Genomic DNA, 23,241 nt, shown 5'->3' on the forward strand with positions numbered 1-23,241 from the left:
TTAAATCCTTCCTGGCTTCAGGCTATTTCTCTTTATTACAGCCTTGAAAAACAACATAGACATCAAATTATTCCCGCAGTATAAGACATAAGATTTTACAGCCTTTATCCTAAAGGCTAAATAAATCTTACTGTGTAATTGTCATATAAAATACAGATCATGAGGCAAGGAAAAGGAACTGAATGTTCTAGCACTTCTTTTGATGGTTGTTTTATAGGGTCTGCTGTAAGATATTCTGTAAAAAGTATCACAGAATTGTTCACATTTGAGCAATCTACATACACACATCCACAACACAGACATGCACATTAAGTTTGTAGTACCACACAATACTTTGATCTCCTGTCTTGCTTAAAGGATATTACCTAAACCACTAGCTATGCCTCTCCCATCATGTGATGCTTTCAGACTCTTCTTCAGCTAAGAACGGTTTGCTGTTATTCAGAGCATGAAAGAGACCTTTCCTGACATTGTTGAAATAACCTTCCCATGTTACCAACAAGAAAAAGATCCAACATAGCATCAAAATCACTGTTAACTTTGCACTGAAGAAATACTCTTCTAGTGGAAAATCTGAGCTCTCTCCTTAACTACGTTTTTAAACCATGGGGGAAGTTTTCTAGCCATGGGTTGAGTTTCCAGTAACACAAGACTCCTGTTCACCTTGATCTTTTCTGACACTGGCTTGCTCAAAAACTTGCACGTTTAACTGAACATGGACACATATTCGTGTCAGCTAAGGCAAAGAATAAAACACTGGACACCAGAAAAGGAAGAATATAGAAGAGAGTTTTTCTGTAGTACAGAGGCGCTAACGGTTGGTCACTTTGCAAATGCAAAGCTCCACAATAGAGGAAGTTCTGGATCTCACTTGGAAGGAACAATGATGATATGGCCTTGCTTGAGCAGGAGTCTGGACAAGATAAGCCCCAGAGGCCCCTTCCAACCTCAACTGTTTTGTGATATCAGGTCAGCAGTGAATCCTACAATTGGACTGAAAAAATCATATCCAAATCTGCCTCTTGTCCTATCTGGCTCTGGAAGCATTCAAGCACAACCCTAAATTTACCATGACAGAAAAATAATTACAGTTGGCATACTGAAAGCTTCCAGAAGGTTACAGGATAAATGTCCATTAGCAGATTGCACAGCAGATCTGTTAGTCTTGAGGGGAAGCCTCCAGGAAGGCTTCCTTTTTTCCCCTAATTATTTATAAATCATATTAATAATCTTCCACTGTTTTGGAACAAGATTCACTACAGAAGGTCACTCTGACAAGAATAACTACTGCAGAGCAGGTCCCCAGCACTGTGCAAAGCAGCACCTATTCTTGGTTTTGAACTTATTCTGCAGTCGCTAAGGGAGATCACTGAATAAGATGCAGTGTGAGCATACTTGTCAAGCTTTCTTATCTCCTGATGCCAGGAACCAAATCTCAAAAAACATCATGTGTTTTTCTCACTTGTTCTTTATGGCTAATATCATCCTGAGATTCAGTCTAGTAATCAGCCAATTCCCTAAACAGGCCCACCCAGATGGACCTTAATGGCTGGGCAGCAAACATTCCCTTTATGAGGCCTTGCTCTGTTTCCCTATGTGTCAAACTGGAATTTTTAAATTCATGGAACATTTAGCACCAAACTCACTTACATCAACAACTATAAAACACATGGTGTGGTTTCATCACATACATTTTGTAATGACCATATACTGAGGGAAATGGACTGTTCTGCTTCCTACTGAGGAGCTTGCACTGTCAGTGCTAAAGTCCCCTATAAAAATAATGCCATTTCCACTTCCAATACTATTACACTTTTGTCCACTTGTTATCCCAAGGTTGGTATCTGTATAGGAGCCTCAAAAGACCTTCTTAACTAAATAAAAGCATTTCCCATGCAAATCTTTCTATTAATGCAGAGGATGATGCACATTTCACAAGGGGACACAACCAATTGAAACACTACAGACCATATCTTAGTATGTACCTCATTTACATCAGCTCAAGGCATCATAAAGAACTGAAATGCAGCAGCAGTGCAGACATTTTTAAGTCCACCAAAAAAAGCCTGAGAAACATTTCAGCCTGGTGGCTGGATGGGCAAAGAAGGCTCTGAAGGTCACCCTTACCTTTCCCAGAAAATGTTTGCGGTACAGCTTGGCTGTAGGGTCACTTTCCAGTTTCACTTTACCACTCCAGGAAAAGGGTACATCAGACAGAGTTGGACTCAAGCTGGAGAGGTTGTGGCTGGTTCCTTCAATCCAGTAGCCTCCAAACTGGGGTAGGATAATGAGAGGATATGGCCACCCTTTCTGTAATACCTATTCAGAAGGACAGAAGGCATTAAAGCTGACAGGTCTGTAAGCTGGAAAGCTAATAAGCTGAAAAAACAATGAAGTCCAAGACAAACAGAGAGAGCAGAGAGCAGTACTAACTCACCTCATGGATGCTGGGATAAGGAATATACTCCTCTTCTGTCTGAAATCAGAACAGGCCATTAGCAAAAACATGTGACATCTTTAAAGGTGTTATGCTCTCATGACTGTGCAAACTGTGCCCTCAGCTTCTTCTCTGCCCTGGGTCATCCTTAGAGTTTTACTTCAGGACTTAAGGTTAGACTCCATTTCCAAGGTCTCAGCATTATAATAAAGAACTCTGTGAACAATAAACTTAGGAGCCAGATTCTACCCACCCTCCTCCTCCCAACTACAGGGAATACAGGCATGCAAAATGAGGAATTAGCCAAACTATAGGCAAATTTGATGTGGTTAGGAGTGGCAGCCTCTCTCCTTTCATTCTACACAGTGTTAGACAGCCTCTGTCCTTCTGCTGACTGGGATGACAGTAGGAATGGCAGAAAAAGTGCTGTTATTTACAGTGAGATTGAGGCTGTGTCATCTCCATGGCTGCTCTGTGGTATTCATCTGAGCAAGGCCGAGGTGTGACTCAGAGAACAGAAGCAGTATCTGAGCCAATTTATGCCAGTTGGATGCCCCCTCCATCACCACAAAGAGCACTGACTAGCTCTGTCAGAGTAAAGCTGTATCAATTCTCGATGTGGCTATTTTATAGGTCATCCCAAGATAAAAGTCAAGGTCAGGTTTGATTTTAAGGTTAATAGGCCTGAGCTGAGACTGAAGAAGTGGAGTTTAATCCTCAGCTTGAGGATTTAAAGATAGGAATTTGTTCTTACTGCCTTAATATTGGCAAAACAGATCAACTTTCTAGTAGCATCTGAGTCATCAAGCAGATTACTGAAATAAATGCTATGTGGTTTCATAAATATTACTACAGCTCTTCAACTGAATAAATTTAAGAAATTACTTAGTCAAAACTAACACTTTTAATAACAATAAACTTATTGGAGCCACTTAAATTGGAAAAAGGGAAAGTTAATTCTATTTCAGCTACATAGTTTCATTCTCTTGTGGAGCAACTAGGAAAAAAAAAGAAGAGAAAAAAGGCAAGCATGTGTTTTTGGGATGTTTGCAGACTCCCGGTTAATTCCAGTATGAAAGTACACTGCAAGCCAGGTCAGTAATTATCTGCCATTCTCAGCAATTTAGGAGGCAACAACAACTTGGCCTGACCTTGAGAGGAGCTGGAAGGGAACACCTTTGTTCATCCAGACGACTCCCCTGGAAACATAAAGTCACAGACAGTGAATCCTGTATCTCAGCATGTCTGTTTCACTTACCCTCTGTGTCCTTCTCCATATCCTCAATATGCATATTTTATCCCTCTATAAAATCTGCCAATTTAAGCAACTTTGGAGGATTGGAATGAAAAGGAAAAGTAAAGCTAGAACTTGGCCAGTCCCCTAATCTGGCATTAAAACTGAAAAACTACCCCCAAGCTTACACCTCTTAAAAGCAGACAACTGGCAGATATTAAAAACAACCTCCCAAACTGATTTTCTTACTTGATTCTCTAATCTGTCCTAGCTACCTTCCTTCCTATCCTAAGCAACAAAAGGAAAAAATGGAATGACTATGAGGTGGGTTGAAAAAACAGGGCAAAAGGCTGCCTAGTTTCCTCCTGAAACAGGAGCTGGCATCCAGACTTCAATCTCCTCCTTAAGGTTATTCTACCCTCTGCCTCCTCACCATGGCAAAGTATCTCACTTCTGCCACACCTCTGCGGCAGAAGCACAGAGGAATAGGACAATTTCAGTGAGGAGAGGCCCAACACAGACTGAGCAGAGGCCCAGACCAGAAGATATGAGGGTCAACAGGCCATAGTCCAAGTGGGCATCACAGACAGAAGAGTAAGAAGCAGAATTTGCATCATCAGATAGGAAGGTGAGGACCAGAATTTAAAATGCAGGTTTCTCTTACACATACTACATGAGCATTCAACTACTGTCACCTAAATCTTGTAACACTCATGCTGGAACACGATGCTGACACTACACTTTTATATACCATCGGTTCCTGGCGTGGCTAATCAGGGATTCCAGACAGGATAAGCAGCTCTCAACTTTGCTGTGAAAATAAGCAGGATTGGATTTATAACAGCCATGCCTGTGCACATATTCTACAGTGGAACTAGCTTGTCAACTAGATTCTGGTAGAAATAGGTAAATCTCAGAGGAGCTCTACAGTGGAGACTTAGGAGACTCAGGAACAGAAGTTTTGGGCAATGCTCCAGCTGTACAGGGTGCAACAACTGCTAGCATACCACTAACACTAAGCAACAGCAACCTTACTACTGAGGATTCATAATAATCAGGATGCTCTTTGCAGGAGCAACAAAAGGAAAAAAAAAAAAGGAAAGAAAAAAACCCAACACATCTACTTCACATAAAAACAAGGATTTAGGAAAATGAGAAAGTTTATTAAAAGAACCTAAGAAGGAGCCATAGAAAAACTTAAACCTTCATGAAATCATGAGGAGCCAGACCTTGAGTACACAACAAATGCTTAATACCTTTAAAATACTCTTAGAAACATCAGAAGTAAAACAGTATGGCCACACTCCAGGGTAAGGGAGACTAGTAGTAGATGCATGAGATCATTCTTCAGAAGTCTGAAGTTGAGTTCAATCACAAAAAGTAGCCATAACAACAAATTTTAATTGGTTAAATATAGAAACACAGTAAAGTGAGCAAGGAACAATGAGTAGGTAACAAAAAACCAAATTATTTTCCTTAGCTCTACTAGGAGAAAGAAGCTTCACGTGTTGTCTACAGGGTGACACAAGAGCAAACTACAAAAGCTGAGTTTAAAGACATACCCTCCCCCAAAAAATTGTTTTCCTTTTGTATTTTTAACAATGGAGACTAAACAAATACCAGCCTGGAAACGTTCTTCATAGGAAACCTTTAGAATATGTTTTGAATTGTGATGTCGGTACACAGCATTGACAAGATGAATAAACCAATTACCAGGATGTGGTGAGTTGTGAAATTAGGATGGAACACAGGTTGACAAGTGACCTTTATCTTTTGCAGAAGTAGTTAGTAACCATTTTGCATTTAGGGAAGTTGTAAAGGTGAAAAAGTTGACTTCACGGAATGTAAGTGCTAAAAAGTGCTTTGTTGATGTGGTCTCGAGTTTCAGTTATCAACCTACTGGGTTGAGGTTCACAAGGAAGACCAGGTTCTGAAACAGGGATTTGGAAAAGAGACAGAAAGTCTTGTCACTGCCAGAAAGTCCTGGGCACTGTCAAAACAGGGCTGAGACACGATGGACACACAGATACAAAACAGCCACAGACTTCCGCAACAAACTGGGGGACGTACTGGGATAGAAATGGAGATTGGGAAACTGCAATCTTCTAATATTTCTCTCTCCTTCCCTGGCATTTTTGGCAGATCTGATAACTGCAAGAATTTTCCAGTTTCAAAGGAGGTCCTGGTAGGAGACCAGTATCTCAGCAAGCCTGAGGGAAAACTTTCTGGGCTGCTGTAAAGGAGCTCTGCATCAGAGCCTCTACAGAGAGCAAAGGAATGTACCAGCACATTCCAAGACTCTGCACTCTTAAGGAAGCTCCTGGTAGCCTGGAAGCTGAAGACAAGTTTAAATCTACCAGCCTCTCCTCTAGAGCAAAGCTTAAGGTAAGAATAATGCAACCCTGGGCTGTACAGTCCAAAGCTTTAAAGGGTAACCAGGACCACAAGAAATGTGCAGCCTAAGTTGCTGAAGCATCAAAGCATGGGCTGAACAACTGCTTGATGATCACTGTCATTCCTCAAAAGGGAGAGGAATAAACTGCAGCAGTCTCAGCCACCCCTTGAGACATCATCCTTCTGGCTTGAGCTGGTTTGGCTTGCAGCACTGCCATTTTCTCTGGGTAGCCAACTGGACACAGCATCACTCTGGGAATCTCATATCAGCCTGAGAATCTCATATTACCAAGGTCTTGCACAGGGTAAACACCTGGCCTGAGCAGGATGAAAGAATGAATGACAGAGGAAAAGGTGCCCAGAGTCAGGGTCCAATGTAGCATAACAATGCTAAGATAATACACATATTTTATGGGGAAAGAGCAGTGCCTTGAGGAGATTAGTTCAAAACAGACAACTGGGATACAAAAGGGGACACAGGGAAAAAACCCATGAAAGTACTTTTGAGAAAATAAAACTGAATATGCAGAAATTGTAAGAATGCAGAACAGAGGGAGTGAACAAAAGTAGTCAAGTGAAGGGGACTGGCTATGCAAACATACGAAGACCTGAAATATCTGAGCTTACTGGATGAAATAAAATTTCCTTGTTTTTCAATTGCCTGCACTGCAAAGCAATCAAGGATCAACATGTTACTAAATGTCTTAAGAGAGTATATACAGTGACTTCACTAGATCTGTAAGCACAGAACAAAGCGGCCAGTAGTCCATTTATTTCCAAGAAATTATTAATAAAATTGAAGAGAAAAAGAAAAACAAAAAGAAAATGAGAAAGGGAAAAAAATGGTAAACTTCTTTCCCAGATCTTGGAATTTGTTTCAGTGTAAAAAGAGAGTACAACTTTACCTGTTAATTTATCACACAGAATGTGAAATGGCTTTCATAATTTCCGGTCCAACAATTATATTTCAATCCAATGGTAAAGTATTCAATAATCAATGCTATCCTGAGGCTTTTCTGTTGTTATTTTACAGAAGAAATGTTCAAGTCTCCTGCTTTGGTTTTCACTCACTTTGATTGCTATGGAAAATCCCAGATTTTGTTTACAAGAATGATTCAACACATGTAAAGGACAGTCACAGTCAAATAGAAGGAAACGGAAAGCAAAAACAAACAAAAGAGAATAAAGAATTAGTAAAAATCTAAACAAAGATAATAAAAAGTATTAGAATTTTCTCTTCTTTTGAAAAACACTTAACTTTCAAAAAAATCTGTTATACTGAAACGGCAGTTAATGATTCTCCTAGTGCATCTTCGGTGACAAAACAAGATTAAATTAAAAAAAAAAAAAAAAGCTATAAAGTCTTGATAGTGGGCAGCTAAGAAAACATCATAGATGCAAAATTAGGCAGTCTGCATGCCTTGGAGATTCCCATCAGCTCCCTGCTATCTCTCTAACTAAAGAGGTGCAAATCCAGTCAGACTTTCCATACGGTAAACTGAAACACTGACAATCTTAAACACCAGTCTTCCACTGAGGGACACCTGGTAGGGACTCATCCTTATCCATATTTCTAAAGGCCTGGGAAGGACTGTCACGGCCTTTGAACATGTGCTTGAATTGAAGCAGCACTGCTTGCTCAAGCTTACCTTCCTGCAGTTAAATGAGCCAGGCACACTTACACAGCTTGCTACCCTAAAGCACTGAGAACCCATCCCAAACACAGATTGGATGTCAGTGCAGTGGTTGCAAGGTCTGTGTCTGCCTGCACAGAATACATGGACGCATGAATACATGGCAGATACACCTTCAGCCCCTCCCTCCCACCCTCCTCTCCAGTCTGCCAAAAAGTACTTCAGCCTCATAACTCTAAATTCAGCATTTTGCTGCTACCGTCCATCTCCACACCTTTGTAGTCTCACTAAATTCTGACATTTTCCTCATATTCATAATTTGATCACTCAAATTCCAGAAAAGAAGTTAATTTGTTTTGGTAAGTTTAATTCCTGTACATAATAAAAGGCAGGAGTTATGTGCCATGTTATGTGTTATGTTAGGTCAAGGTTAACCACAGCACTTTAAAGAAGGTGCACCACTCAGGGAAAATACTGGTAACCTACAAGGATGCTCTGAGAACATATAATCTGAAAAATATGAAGACTTCACTGCTAGGTATTTAACACATATAACATATTACTATGTCTTTATCTGATACAGTAAAAGGGGGAAAAAAAACAACTCTGCCCTGTTTTAAGTTCAAAACAAAATATATGCAGCCAAATGCATGTATTTCTGTGTAAGAATTAAGCCAGAGTCCCTCCTTCTTGCACAAGTTAAAGACAGGACCTACAGTAGTTATTTATTAAACTGTCTGACCTTGCTAAATGCAGTTAGGTTAACATCCCATTAATCACCTGTCATTATATCTGCTACCCAGCAGAACAGAGTTTCCTGAAGAAGATGCCAGAGATAACTTACTGCAACTCTGATTTTCTCTCAGAATCACACTTCTGCAAAGAACAGACAGGATTATAATAACCTGCGTCTATTGCTTCCATCATGCTGACATGGAAAAATGAACACAGAAAAATGCTTTTGAAATCCCATTGAAGAGTAAGAGATTGAGCCTAGAAGCCCTAAACATTCTGTAAGCCCACAATAAAGGATATTGTGAGTGAAGCAACAGGACAAATAGTAGCTGATTATTTGTTTGCTACCAAAAATTAAGAGATCCCAAAGTCTGACATAATTACTTCTCCTTACCTGCATTTTTTCAATCATCTCAAACAAGTCCACAGTCTGTGAAAAGGAAAAGACAACAGAGAAAAACAATTTGACATTTGCAGAAGCTAACATTATCTTCTGTGGTAACCCAGATATTGAAGGAGCCAACAGCTCCTTCCATATTTTGGCAAAGAAACTATTTGCTTGCTGAAGACCTGATGGAATTGTTCTTCCTTAATTGGTAGCATGGACAATATAACTGGCCAAATTGTCTTCTGCTTGTGTTGCAAAAGCTTGACCTGAAACCTGGTCAGTCAGGTATCAGAAATTTCTCTGTTTCAATGGGTCAGATTGACTTGAGATAGAATAGCATAAGAACTGGTCAAATTAGCAAGTTTAGGATTCTCACAGAGGGAGGCAACTACAGCTGTAAGACATACATGCACACAAGCTTGATTTCAGTCAATTCCTCTGCACACATAACTCAAAACATACACCAACCCTGAGCCAAACATGGACTGCTTTTACCTTGTTGGGGACAGCAGGAGTGAGGACACATGGAAAGCCTTCAGTGGGAGACTCTATAACATCACTAAAACCCTGCACCACCTCCTCAGACCTCCTGCAACAGAGAGAGGTGGAAGAGAAAAAAAAGAAATAAAAAAAATTAACTCTTAACGGAATTCAAGATGTCAGTGCTTGCCTGCAGTGCCTCCTTTGCCCTCTGCATACTACTCCTCTCCCCAGGCCATTTCTTGCCTATCAGGAAGCTGATAACAAGAATCCCTGAGGTGGCTGAACTTACCACTTGCCACTTTCAAACATCCTGGATGTAACAGCAAAAATCTTCTGGCTTCTGATTGCTCTGTCTCTGCTCACATAACAATATTTTCCTCACAACTGTCATGGAAGTGCTGAATGATTTTTCTTTGCCAAGTTCCTCTTCCATCATGGATTTGGAGCAGAATTAAGACACGTGTCATAAGAAGCTTTGTAATCAGATCTCAAAACAGAATTGCATTAAAAAGGATGAAAGTAGTTCTGAGCCATCACTGAAATCAGCACCAAAAGGACAGCCCCAGTTGCCACAGCCTGGGTATTAATCTCAAAGACAGGAGCAAAACAGAGATGGCACTGGAACAGAACCGATAACACCCTGCAGAGATGCAGGCACTGTTTTGTGTTACCACTGCTGGTACAGCAGCATGGAGATTAGGTGAGCTTTTGTATGCACATCTGCTATGGAAAATATATTATTACTATTGTCCCTGCTGGAACAGCAGTGGGTACAAACAGCAGCAGGATTTTATTTGATTTCATAGAAGAAAAAATAAAAAGCAACACAAACACTACACTGTAGTTTAGAAGACATATCTGGCATTGCCCAAGGCACTACAGCCAACCCCACAGCCAGCTGCACCTCTCCTACTATTAGTTTATAAACATTCCACACCTCTCACAGTTTTTACTAGCAGTCACAACTGGGGTTAAGTCATGGTGAAGGCCACATAGGTGGGGCTGGGAACTATGCATAGGTTTACAGGACACAGGACTCATCCACTTTGTAATGAAATAATGAATATGATTGTTAGGTGGTCACAGAATCACAGAACAGTTTGTGTTGGAAGTGACCTTAAAGATCATCTAGTCCCAACCCCTCTGCCAGATGTCAGCTACTACATCAGATTGCTCAGGGCCCATCCAACCTGGCCTTGAACACTTCTAGGGGTGGGCCACCCACAGCTTCTCTGGGCAACATGTTCCAGTGCATTGCTATTCTCTGAGTAAAGAATTTCTTCCTAATATGTAATATGAATCTCTTCTCTTTCAGTTTAAAACCATTCCCCATTGTCCTGTTACTACCTGTCCAGTAAAAAGTCACTCTCCCTTTTAAATAAGCTCCTTCTAAGTACTAGATTCTTCTTTTCTCCATGCTGAACAACCCCAGCTCTCTCAGCCTGTATTTGTAGGATAGGAGTTCCAGCCCTCAGAACATCTTTGTGGCCTCCTCTAGACCTATTCTGGGAGGTTCACATCTCTCTTGTGCTGGGGACCCCAGAGCTGGATGCAGTATACCACATGTATACTCACAAGAGCAGAGTAGAGAGGTGATTTTCCCTCTCTACAACCTGCTGGCCACTCCTCTTGTGATGCAGCCCAGGGTACATTTGGCTTTCTGGGCTGTAAGTGCACACTGCAGGCTCATGCCCAGCTTTTCCTCTACCAGAACCTCCAAGTCCTTCTCCACGGGGCTGCTCTCAATGAGTTCATCTCCCAGCCTGTGCCCGTACCTGGGATTGCCCCAAACAAGGTGCAGCACATTGCACTTGGACTTGTTGAACTTCATGAGATTCTCACAGGACCACCACTTCTGAAGTTTGCACGGGTGTCTCTGCATGGTTCCTTCTTCCGTTGTATCAGCCACACCCCTCAGCTCTGTGTCACCTGCAAACCTGCTGAGGGTGCACTCAGTGCCACTGCCTACATCATTGATAAAGATATCAAAGACCACCAGTCTCAAGACAGAGCCTGAGAGACACCACTCACCACTCTCCACTCACCACTGGCCATACAACCATCAGACAAGGCATATAATAATCCTACAAGGCAATCAAGAATTGCTGTCCTGTAACTATTGGATTCACGACTGCTGCTGCTTCCATGCTAGGAGTGGTCATGCAGACCCTCGCTTTGAAAGCAGTGGCTACATTCCCTCTTGTATGGAGGTACCACTTATTTCTGTAATCTTGAAACTACTCTGTCACAAGCTCCAAGAATCCTAATGCACACCAGTTCTCTGACAATTCAGAATTCATTTTTGTGGCCCAATGGCATAATGTAACTTGCATATAGGCTCATCAACACATACAGGCTTCCATTCCACAATTTTCTCCTGAAATTCAAATGAGAGAGATCTGTATAATGCATCCAGAAATTAATGCCATAAAATGTCTGCGAGGGAAGACGTAGGAGTTAGTCTTGACAACCTCAAACAAATATTGAAATAGTTTGATGGCAAAATGTATTTTAAATTAATATTAATACTATACTAATACATGCTTTATTTATCATCCTCTTCATTTACTTGAAGAATGTTTGGGATGAGCAAAATTTATGTCCAAGGCAGTACATGAAACATTTTCCCTGTCTCTTAAAAATCTGAAGATTCTTTTCTGTAAGCCCTAAAAAGGCAACAAGTTTAAGTTGATAAATTCTCTTTTTCAGAAAGAAGTGTAACAATAGAACCTTTTGTGTAACTGGATGTCCTGGGGCCTTGTTTCATGCTAGTGTTTTCTTTGGCATGTCACTGAGGTGAATGCTGAATCATTCAGAGGAGTTAAATACACATCTGCATCATGGAAATCCCACATGGTCAGTGTGGCCAGTCCTGCCCCAGTCCTCTAACCATAAAATCATCTCAACACTCTGGACTGACTGGAAAACTTCAGGCAGAAACTGTTCTTTACCACTGAATCCTAGCACAGTTCTATTGACCAAATGAGTCCAGTAAATGCCAAAATCACCAGCCTTACTGTAGATTCAGGGATGTTCACAATTCTGTAATTATCCCAAATTAGGAATATGCCACAGGCCTTTGAAAATCCAAGAGAATGCCTTAGATTTTACATTATCTTTTATAAAATATCACAAAAATTTGGTGCTATTATAATTATCACTTTGAAGTCCACATTCAATTTCTGGAACTTTGAACTTCTGAATGAATGAATGAAGCACTAGACTGTATTATAAAAAGGGAACATACTTCTTTTCAAATTGGAACTTCAAACTCCTTGACCACAAAAAAGAAGAACATCATCCTTCTGAAAAAGGAAAGCAATTCTGCAGATTGGGAGAGGAATATTTATGTGCAAATGTATACTTGCTGAAGCTTTATTCTTAGGAAATGGCAATAAGGGGAAGCATAGCGCCTAGAAAATGCTGAAGGCTAGATTGGGATTTGCTAGTGACACTAACCAGTACATTAATTTCAAGCAGGCAGTCAAACTAAATCTAGGTACTGCTGATCCACTGATAAATTCCACTCTCAATTCTGAAACGGAACAAGAACTTTTGAACATCTCTAAGCCACTACAACTCTGCTCATGCCTTGTATTCTGTCTTGCAGCATCCTCTGCTATTTCAGTCATAGGATCTCTCTACCCAGCTTTCAAAATCATTGCTATCTGCTGTATCTGAGCCAGTTCAATAACCAAGTCAATGCAAGTATCTGCTCTAAAAAAACCACAAATTGGACAGAATTTCATACACCCTTTCATAAATATATTCCAGAGCAAATGGGGATTTGTTGCACTCTAAAAGGCAAGTGCCCCAAATCCTAAGACAACTGTTTTCCTGAAAGTTCACAGGGAAGCAGGTGTATAGCTGTTGTAAACACTTCTGCTCAAGTGGAAGCCTTCCAATAGAAGAAACACCACAGCGTGATTTACAGCTATCTGTGGAGCAACAGTCAGCATAATAACTGGTGTCCCAGCCTGATAAGAGTTTCTTGCAGGGAGACACTAATATGTTTTTTAAATCCCTCACTAGAATGGACAGGCAATTCAGAAGAACTGAAGGTAATGTGAGACAAGAACAGGCCTGAAATGCTCATAAGGAAAACTCTGGGCAACCACTTCTCTTGAGTAACAGCTTCTGCCGTTTCACTCCCTTATTTCTGCCTTAGAGAGGTGCATTTGCTTTATCACATACATTTGTCAGCTATTCGGCGGAGACAGCTGAAAACATGACACGAATAGCCCTACTCTCAGTACACCTATACAGCTTTAAAAATTGCTTACACACGGATTCCTGGAGCTCAAGAGAAGGAATTATTGAAGCAGAACTAGGAAGCTACCACTAGAGATGAGAGGCAGTTTGCTCTCAGCTGGTCACAAACTTTCTGCCCACAGATTCTGACATCAAGTAAGGAACCTCTCTCCCACCCGCGCTCCCCTCTGGCTGCCGGGCAGCTCCCGTGGGGGGCACCGCTCCCACTCGTGGGCAGCCCGTGCTCAGGACTTCGTGCACGCACAAAGAGGTGGGCAGGGTACCGGGAGGGCCCGGAGAACTCTCCCCGCCAGCTCTCCTTGCGGGCCAGGAGAAAGAACTCCAGGGGGAATTTAATCTTGCCATCCAACCCGCACTCCCACCTCCTGAGAAGTCCCAAGAGGACAGGTCCCCCACTCCCGGGACGGCAGGAGAAAGCTTGCCGAGCCTCCCTCTTTCCTTCCAGGGAGAGGGGCACCCGCTGCCGCCCCACGGCCCGCCTCCCCCGGCCGGAGCGGGGCCGGAGGGAGGGAGCAGCGAGGGCCGGGCCCACAGCCAGAGCCGGACCTGCCTGGCTGGGCACGGCCATCGCCTTCCCCCTTCCCGGGTCTCCGCCCTTCCAGCCAACCCGCCAGGGCTCTTCCTGCTGCTCCAGCACTGCGATCCCAACGCCGGCAGCCGCTGCCCTGCCCCATCCCCGGGCTGCCCGGGAAAGGCAGGGCCCCAGGCCACACTGCCGCGGGCACCGGTCCCGGTGGCGGTACCTACCCTCCGCTGGCTCCGGCAGGGAAGCCGTGCTCCCGGGGAAACATGCTGGACTGCTCCGCTGAGTCAGCTCCCGGGTTCCCTTCTCGGGAGCCTGCTCTCCCCCGGTCTCGCCATGAAGAAGGGCACAGGCTCCCTGCCGGCCCCCCGCGAAGCCCCGGCTCCCGCCCCCACCCCTCCTCTTCCTCTCGGGTCGGGATTCACCGGATAGAAAGGGAAGGGACCCGCACGGCCGGGCCCGGGCCCGGCGGGCAGCGGCCCCGGAGAGCACGGAGGGGAGGAGGAGGAAGAGGAGGAGGAGGGATGGAGGACGAGGAGACAAGGGGGGATGGGGTGATGGCTTCTGCCCCTCCTCCGCTGTGGCAGAGCGGTTCCCCTGGAGCCCCCGCTGTGGGAGCCCATGGATGGAGCACAGCGTGCAGGAGCGGCTGCTGGGACAGCCGAGCCGGGGACGCTGCTCTCCAGGTTGTGTGAGGGTAACACAAGCACGGCGTTAGACAGGGACAGCAGACGGGTTTCACTTATTCAACTCTGCTATAGAACAACATGACATCTTCAGGCTCTCAATGTCCAGTGAGGAAAGTGAGCATCAAAGCAGTTCTCCACAAATCTCCATTCTTTTAAAGGGAAGGCTAGGAAGATACTGCATCCACTAAATCCAAATCTGTGTCATTTGGATCTGACATACATCAAGGACCGCAGAAATTTGGCTCTGCACCCCTTATGAAATAGCTCATTGATGCAATGTGTAAACTAGGGAGGCTCAATTTTTCAGAGGTCACAAATGCCTTAATCACATGTATTTCCATTCGCTCATCAACAGATTCACTCATCAACAGATTGTCATTCCTGATTAAAAAAAAAACAACAACTGAGCATGAGAATATGGTCTGCTATAGAAAGAATATGAATATACCTGCGTTTAAATCAGAACACAGAGTTCTTCTGGACACGTTTTTTTTTCTTTCCCTGTGCTTCTCACTTTCATTCCACGGGATGATGTCATTTATTCTCTTTACATCAAGACCTATAAAAGCAGCAACTACAGCCTTATGCCAAATGTCAGCCTCACACTGGGTTTTTCCTAACTAATGAAGAAGACATAAGGAAACACAGAACAGGAGGCAGAATTTGCCAGAGAGCTAGGAAAAGATGTAAAGGAAGAGTGCAAACAGTATGCAGACAGACCAGGCAGAAAATATGAGCTAGCAGATAGAGATGGGGGGAAAAAGAAAAATGCAGAGAGCAAGGAGTTATTTCAAAGTTTTGGGGATGAATGCACCATTTTCATCCTTATGCTTCCTATAAATTCTACTCTTGAAAGACCTGGATAGAAATTATTATGGGAACTTCAAGGGTCTGTGGGTGGGCAAAGAGATTGTAACGAGTAAGGAATCAAAGATAGGTGATGACTTTGAATGGACAAAGAAATGGTCCACTTGCTGTTTTTAGTAACTTGCATGGAGCCAAGGTGACTCAATTTCCTTCTGTCTAACCTTTTGTAATTCCCCAGAAGATCTGATGCTGATGCATGGGCCAATTCTTACATCCTCACTCCAACTCAAATGCCTCCTAAATGGACCCAGGGCACTGAATAGAGCAGCTGCTCTCTGCACAAGCAGGACTTACTCATTCACCTGAATCTCTGAGCAGAGATGTGACTGGACCAAGGCAAAGAGCCAAGCTTGCCATTTCTGCTGCATCTAGGAAGGAGGAAGAGACATTATTTTTTGCTGTTAGAGGGCTGCCAGCAGTAACTACTGCCCTCCCCCATCTCAGGGTCATTATCAGCAGCGCTATCAAGCCTGGCCATGGTGAAAGCAAAGCATACAGAGAGGCTCAGGTCTTTCTGCCATTCTTGTTCTTCGGCAGCTTGCCACTACAGACAAGAGCCAACTTTGTTCACATACAAAACCACACTGAACTCAGCTTTCATATAGCTGCCTCACAGCTTTACCTAACCTTCTGTGTAACTCCAGTTGTGTACAAAGCCCTCAACATGCATAAGCAAAACAGCAAACAATTATTAAATGCCCTAATTACTGTTCTAATTGACTTCCTTTAGCAATAGCAATATGAATAAATCACATGTAAGCAAATCACAGGACTGCTTTCTGTTTCTCAAATTACAATCAAGCCAGCGATTGTTACTATTTACCCTGCTGATACAAAAATATACCCTATTATAAGCCTTCTGTTGTAGTAAGTAGATTCAGCTCCTATTAACACTAGTGTTCTTATATGACTAATACAGTGTACTTACAGTCTCAGATTTTAATCCCTATATGTGTCCATACCTGCATGGATCATTATGCATTTTATAGTGATGACGTGGTTTAGGGACTGGGATATAAGTTTTTGTTCTTTCAGGTATCCCTGTAGGCACATTAATATATGTATTACAGTAATTGCTGTCTATACCTTTTGCTATGTATTTTCCTATTTTTGTTAGCAGATTTTTTCAGTGTGCTTCATTTCACTAGCATTTTCTCTTGCTCACATAGGAAAAGTCTGTATTAGCTGTAACACAGAAACTGGTCCCTGCAATTCTGTTAATTGAGTCATTGTAAGAACATCAGCAGCTCTACGGAAGCTGCGCAGTACCACATAAACACAGCAGTATATCCTTCAAGGGTAAACTCTTCAGGGCAAAACCTGTATTTTTTGAAGTTTTACTTCAATATTACACAAACTCATAGCTGCATCCACAGACAGAAACACACAGGTTCTCACATCAGCTGTTTCCACAGATCTATGCACACAGTTTCTAAATATAGCACTGGGTGTGCACAGACAGCACCTCCCGCAGTGCACTTGGACTCCTAATTTTATGTCCAGGACTGACATAATCAGGGTGGGTTTCCTTTGAGTCTGGGCAGACCCTCTCTCATGCCCCCCCATCCCTTTAGTTTGTTTCATTTCCTACACAGAGATCCGCTCTCCCCACCTCCACTCTCCATTTCTCTCTCTGCAACTGCTTCTCTACACAATGCAGAATAGCACAATGTCTTTTAAAAAGCACACACACTTTCCCTGATGAGGCTGAAACTGCCCCAAACTCTATCATTACATAACGCCACACAAGCAGCAGAGAAGATCTAGATCAACCCTCCCCCACCTCTCTTTGCTCCCATTCCTTCTAGATGCAAAATATTTTTAATTGGCATTGCACGCAAGACGAGAATAAAAGCAGCTAAGCTGTTCATCCCCTACCTGAGCAAGGATCTCTCATCCCCAGCTGGTGAGCAGATGGAGACAGGGAACCCAGCTGCTCTCCCTTCCTTGCACTATCAATTATTCACGTAGGTTGCAGTGTCCTCCCTCTCCCTCCCTCCCTTTCTCTTCCGCTGCCCCCACCTGCAGCTGAATGGAGATCGAGCAGGTCGGTGCTGTCACACTTGAAACTAGAGATCATTGTCGATTGAACAGCCAGCCTGTGGAGCAGCTGTGCTCTTAAGCAGAGAAGATTTGCCCTGGCAGAAGGGGACAGACTGGCAGCTCCAGAGGTGGAAGACAGGCAGCTCTGTACATCCACATCCTGCTCCCTGCGCTTCTAATCTCAGACCTGCAGGGATGACCTTTAAAAATGAAAGCAGGTTTTTTGGTTTTGTTAGGTTTCGTTTTTTGGTGTGGTTTTTTTGGGGGGGGATTTTGTGGTTTGTTTGTTTGTTTGTTTTTGTTTGTTTTTTTTTTTTTTTTAACCAGAGAAAAGCACATTTTCCTAGTCTTCTCAAGTATAATGACTGTTTTTTGGTGACAGTGAACTGGGTCATGCCAATTCATGTGTATAGATGAGAGCAGGAAGGGGAAGTAGAAGACTGAAAAATCTGAAACATGATTACTTAGTACTGATTTAGTCCCATAGCAAAGGCACAGGAGAGGATAATTTAAGGGGACAGGATGACATGGTACTTTCTGTAAATGCTTTTGGTAATCATGAATCATGAGACTGACCTGTGGGTTGGAATGATTCTTCAGTCACAATTTTTGTAGATAATTAAAGGATTCTTACGTGGTACCAGCCTTAGGCAAAGGTAAAATGAGTTCTCGCAGACCTGGGTCAAGGCATTTAAAGCATTTTGCCTTTGTAGAGGGCTACTGCCCACAACTGTGTGAATGTTCTAGATCTGCCTCCCAGCAAAATTAGGTTGAAATCCCAGGACAAATTAACTGCTCCATTTTGCACTGGTGTAACTCGCCCTGAATCATCCCAGTGCCATCAGTTTGCTGGGGATCCTCCTGCTGTGTCGTCTCAAACATCACAGTAGTTTGTTCTGTTAATTCTTCCCATGACCATAGCTGTGCCAGAATCACCACAGAGACAAATTGAAAAAAAACAACCAGCCAGAGTGCTCAAACAGTAGGTCATCATGGCTTTTCTGCCCCATTTAACTTTTCCCATTTTTTGAAAAAAATGTCTGCAGGAATTTTACCAGAAGTAGTGAAGAATATCCTGAAATTACATTAAAAATAAAATGCCAAATAGAGAACGTTGGTATTGCAACTACAGTTATGAGTAAAACTCCTGAAGAGCAGCAACGCTTTTTAAGAGGGTACTCTGATTGTTTTCAACTATCTTCTCATTTTCAAAACTTTAAAGATCAAGCTATGTCAAGCATTTCTCCACAATTCTGCATGCTGGAAAAGTTTTAATTTAAATTAAGAAAAAATCATCACCTTTTGGTTTTTGTATGAGCATTGGAACCACCAAGTTCTATGGATGGAATAATACCCAAAGATTTGTTTTGTGCAGTTGTTCCAGGTCCAAGAACTCTAATTGAGGCTGCTGGAGCAGTTACAAGACCCATCTCTTGTGCTGGATCTTTGATGAGGTTCACTTTGAAACCTTTCCCTCCTTTGGATCTTTTTTCCTCATTGGCCATTTTAATTAAATTTAAAGGAGCCTTTTCTCTGAGATAACAGAAAAAAGGCTCAATGAGATAATTATCAAAGCAATAATTATCAAGTAATCAGAACATAATTTTATGAAAATTATCAAATCAACAAATTATCTTTGAGACCTTGATACCCTAATTTTGGTAAAAGAGAGCTATTCCAGACGTTACAAAGGAATAATGGTATACAGGTATATAAGGCACAGACAGACTGTTTAAAGTAAGATTTATTTCCAGAAAAGCAGACTAAGAACAAGACATGGTAAAACTCAATAACATTAAGAAAATCAGAATTATAAATATTAGAAAACAGTAATTTTTGGCTTTTCAGTTAGCAGTAAATATACCTGTGCATCTACCTACAGATATAGGAGTATAGATTTATTTATACTTTTCAGAATATTAGACTCTTACTGGACTAATTGTATGACTATTTTGGTATCTTACAATTTAGTATGATTCATATTATATAATATATATACAATTTATATACTGCATACAATTTAGTATTATATACTAAAAATTAGTATTATTCATAACTTGATCAATACAATTATAACACCCTGCCCTTCATACAAGTCTTTAAATCACCCTTTGATTATAAACTGACTGAGTCTTCCCATATGTCGGTAAAGACTGTCTCAGAATCTCTGCTGGTCAGAGTGACCCCAAGATGCGTTAGAAAGTCTCTTTTCCCAGCCCAGTGGTCGAAGAAGGAGTCAGGCCTCTCCATTTCTCGGTCTCAAGGTTGTTTATTGTATCTTATCTATAAAATTCTTTCTCCTGGCCTGCCAAGGTCAGCTCAGCAAGACAGTCAGAGGCACTTTGCCCCCTCAGAGGTGGTGTTATCTTTTTATAGTAAAAACAATATTTACAATTACTTTCCAGTACCTATCACCTATGTTAGACAGTGAGCTTCTACTCTAAACCAATCTAAAAGTACCAACATCACAGCAGAAGATGGAGGCCAAGAAGAAGACGGAGAAAGGCTGGACATGACCAGATTCCTCCATCTTGCCCCCTGAATTCTCATTCTAAAAACTTCAAAAATCTATTTTTCACCCTGTGACAAATAAACTATTATTCCACTTAAACTCTTTTGACTTGTAATTCTTCATATAAAGGTTGGTAATTGTTTTTCCATGGGTCAAGATCAAAGGCACAGGGGTCTTGGGCTCTGTGCCAAGGTCTCTGAGCCCCCCGGGCAGGGGCTCGAGCCCTTCAGGGCAGCCAGAGGAATTTCCTGGGTTCTGACAAGACTGTAGAAGAAATTGTTTCCATATAAATACAAACACTTCCCACTTCCTTGCCACCATTATTTGCATATCTCACAATGCATTACTGATATTGGTTCCCATCATTACCACTGCTCCACATAAGGATAAACTGGCACAGAGATACTAACCCTCACTATCTCCCAGGGCCACAGAAAGGATATAGAGCTCTGAGTCCATCAGTACAGCTCTATAAGCAACTTGAGATGCCTCCATGCCATGCTGACACAGGAGAGCCCCACTTAGGTCCAGGCAACATCCCGAATGCTGGTGCAATGAAGGGGACTGGAACAAGTGGACAATGGAAAAGGGATATGGCAGGACTCCTTTGCAAGCAGCTGAATTTTAAACTGGCCCATGACATCAGTGCAGCATCGGTCTCTCTGCAGGGCCCTTAGATAACAACTCAGTTTATATTCAAGCTTTGACCTAAATTGCCTGCTAGTAAAACTTAATTATATCAGAAATATTTATCAATATATATGTCTGTCAGTACTGTATGAATTGGGGAAATGGGCGGATTTTGATCGTATAACTTTGGGTATTTGTCAACAGGAAAAATTCATTAGAAAGGAAATTATGAGATTGCTTACTAATTTCAGAGAAGACTGGAATGGCCACAATTCAGAAAAGATTAAGCAGTTCCTCCACAGAAGTGACATTTAGGTTCATCACTATAGGCACAGCAAAAGACAAGTGACAACATTCAGGTTGCACCAAGAAAAATTTCAGTTACATTCAAGGAAAAAATCATTCTTTCTATGAGGGTGATTCAGTCATTAAGAAGTGCCAAGAGAGACTGAGTAATATCATTCTTGGAGATCTTCAGAAGATATATATAAAAGGCCCTTCTAGCTTTGAAGTTGACCATTTAGTGCACAGTAGTTGACCTAAATGAGACCTTTTCATACTAATTTATTCTATGGTTTTATCCACTGCATGGTAAAAAATCTGTGGCATGAAATGTTCAAAAGGTCAAAGTTCATAATTTCAGTATAATATGTAAGAGCTTCAAGTTCTGCAGTGTGTCAGATCTTAACCAAGTTGAAATTCGTCAGTGATGGTTTCCACCCAGAAATTAAGTTCTCTAATCATTCAGCAGGTAAAAATTTTCTTGGCATATGTGAAAGTACTTGGAAAATCAGAGTTTGTATCATCCAGCAAACTCCAGGGCAAGTCTTGCCCTGGCCATATATGACAGGGGCTCAACAAGAGGATAACTCAGAGAGCAAGATGTGAGGACAGCTCTAGCAGAGGAAGACCCTCTAATTAAAGACCATATTTTGCAAACAGCACTGCATTACCTATATAATAATCATGCTTAGAGAAAGGACTTAGTTTCTAGGCTTTACTGCACCATTAACTTCATAATGGGCTTTAACTAATGATTTTAACAAAGGAAAACTCTCTACACTCTCAGTAAGCATAATCCTTTAAAAGCAGTGTTATATGAATATACAAAGCCAGTTCGCATCCGTGAATTGCGTGTGAAACCAAGGCAAGGAAGTGAAAGGATTGCCAGGGTCATGTAAAAACAGATGGATGAACAGCAGAGAGGCAAGTCATTAGACTGAGGAAAGGCTGAAAAGCAAAAGGGTAAAGATATGGGCCTTGCCTAGGTTGGATCAACAAGTTTAACAATTTGCAGTAATGAAATGGTATTCAAACAAAGGGAATAATAGCTGCTTAATCCAAACAAAAGGGCAGGAATCACAGCCAAGGATTTTTTTTGTGGCTGCTAGAAAGATACATGGGATGAGAAGGAAGGGAGGTCAGAACTAGATGCTGTGCAGATAAGGACAATGTGTGGATGAGAAGGCAATCGGACAAGTAAATTTCTTTTGCAAAATTAGCGATAAAGGTGCTTGCAATTTCCTTCTGTCCAGATAATCTGGACCAGCTGGGATTATTCCCCACAAGCCTCTGCTGCAACTCTGAAGGGCGCAGAAGGGGTTAAAGCAGCCTGCAGCACAAAGGGTGGCGGAGCGGCCCCGGTCAGACCGTGCCGAGCTGCGGAATCCCCGGGGACGGAACACCCGGGCCCCCTCCTCTGGGAAATGAGAAGGGTGCGGCGGCCCCTTTAATGACGGGAGCCGCTGCTGATTAGTGTGGGCGGCACGATCCACTGCGGAGCGGGAGAAGGGAGCGGGAGCGGCAGAAGGAAGCGGGAGCGGGGCGCTCGCCCGCCCGCCCGCCTACCTACCTACAGCTGCTGTGCCCGGAGCGTGTGAGGGACGCTCAACAGCGCTTACACCCTCGGGGCATTAATACAGGCGGGGGGTCGTGCTGACACTTTGTTAGACATGATCAATACCTGAAGTACCGTGAAATTATCTGTTTCAGTGAAACATTTGTACTTCAGTGAAATCTTGCTGGTTTTTTTTTTTTTTCTTTTCATTGAAGGAGGATGCAAGGTAGCTCAGGAAAATCTCAGCCCTGTTTCCAAAGCATAAAATAAGAGTCAGTCCCCATTCCAAAAGAGTCCAATCTCTGAGAGACCTGCAGTGAACGAAAGGATTTGGTTAAAGTCACAGCTGAAGGCTTTGTAGTAACTGGAATTTGATCTGAGATGACCTGAATCAGAAGTCAGTGCCAGTTACAGGAACAGTGCCCTTGTTTCCCTCTTCCTTCCCACCTATGATACAGCAGTGCCTTTCTCCAGTCAGGGCAAGACAAGGACATTCTTACTTACAGGAATCAGGACAGTTAAACAAACAACATGCAGACTGTTCACAATTAATTAACCAACAG

General features: G+C 42.4%; 1 protein-coding gene across 9 annotated transcripts in view; it reads right to left on the minus strand.

Moving 5' to 3' along the window:
• LOC128933197 (rap1 GTPase-activating protein 1-like) overlaps positions 1-17,780 on the minus strand; it is a 43,973-nt gene extending 26,193 nt beyond the window's left edge. For 4 of the 9 annotated variants that reach the window (XM_054270116.1, XM_054270115.1, XM_054270119.1 and 1 more), the window contains exons 1-7: positions 17,535-17,645; positions 15,951-16,024; positions 9,318-9,411; positions 8,829-8,864; positions 3,589-3,636; positions 2,438-2,476; positions 2,128-2,319 (exon numbers count right to left, since the gene is read on the minus strand). In XM_054270116.1, the coding sequence (XP_054126091.1) occupies positions 2,128-2,319; positions 2,438-2,476; positions 3,589-3,636; positions 8,829-8,864; positions 9,318-9,411; positions 15,951-16,024 (483 nt within the window). In that variant the 5' untranslated portion in view covers positions 17,535-17,645. Of the gene's footprint in view, positions 1-2,127; positions 2,320-2,437; positions 2,477-3,588; positions 3,637-8,828; positions 8,865-9,317; positions 9,412-14,324; positions 14,431-15,950; positions 16,025-17,534; positions 17,646-17,678 lie in introns of those variants that run through there. The other 5 variants (XM_054270118.1, XM_054270123.1, XM_054270122.1 and 2 more) reach the window with 4 other exon arrangements.
• Positions 17,781-23,241: the final 5,461 nt, after the last annotated feature.

The sequence above is a fragment of the Melozone crissalis genome, unplaced genomic scaffold (assembly GCF_028551555.1).
Source record: "Melozone crissalis strain CALT ecotype California unplaced genomic scaffold, PUWL_Pcris_2 ptg000008l_1, whole genome shotgun sequence".
In the NCBI taxonomy this organism is placed as follows: Eukaryota; Metazoa; Chordata; class Aves; order Passeriformes; family Passerellidae; genus Melozone; species Melozone crissalis.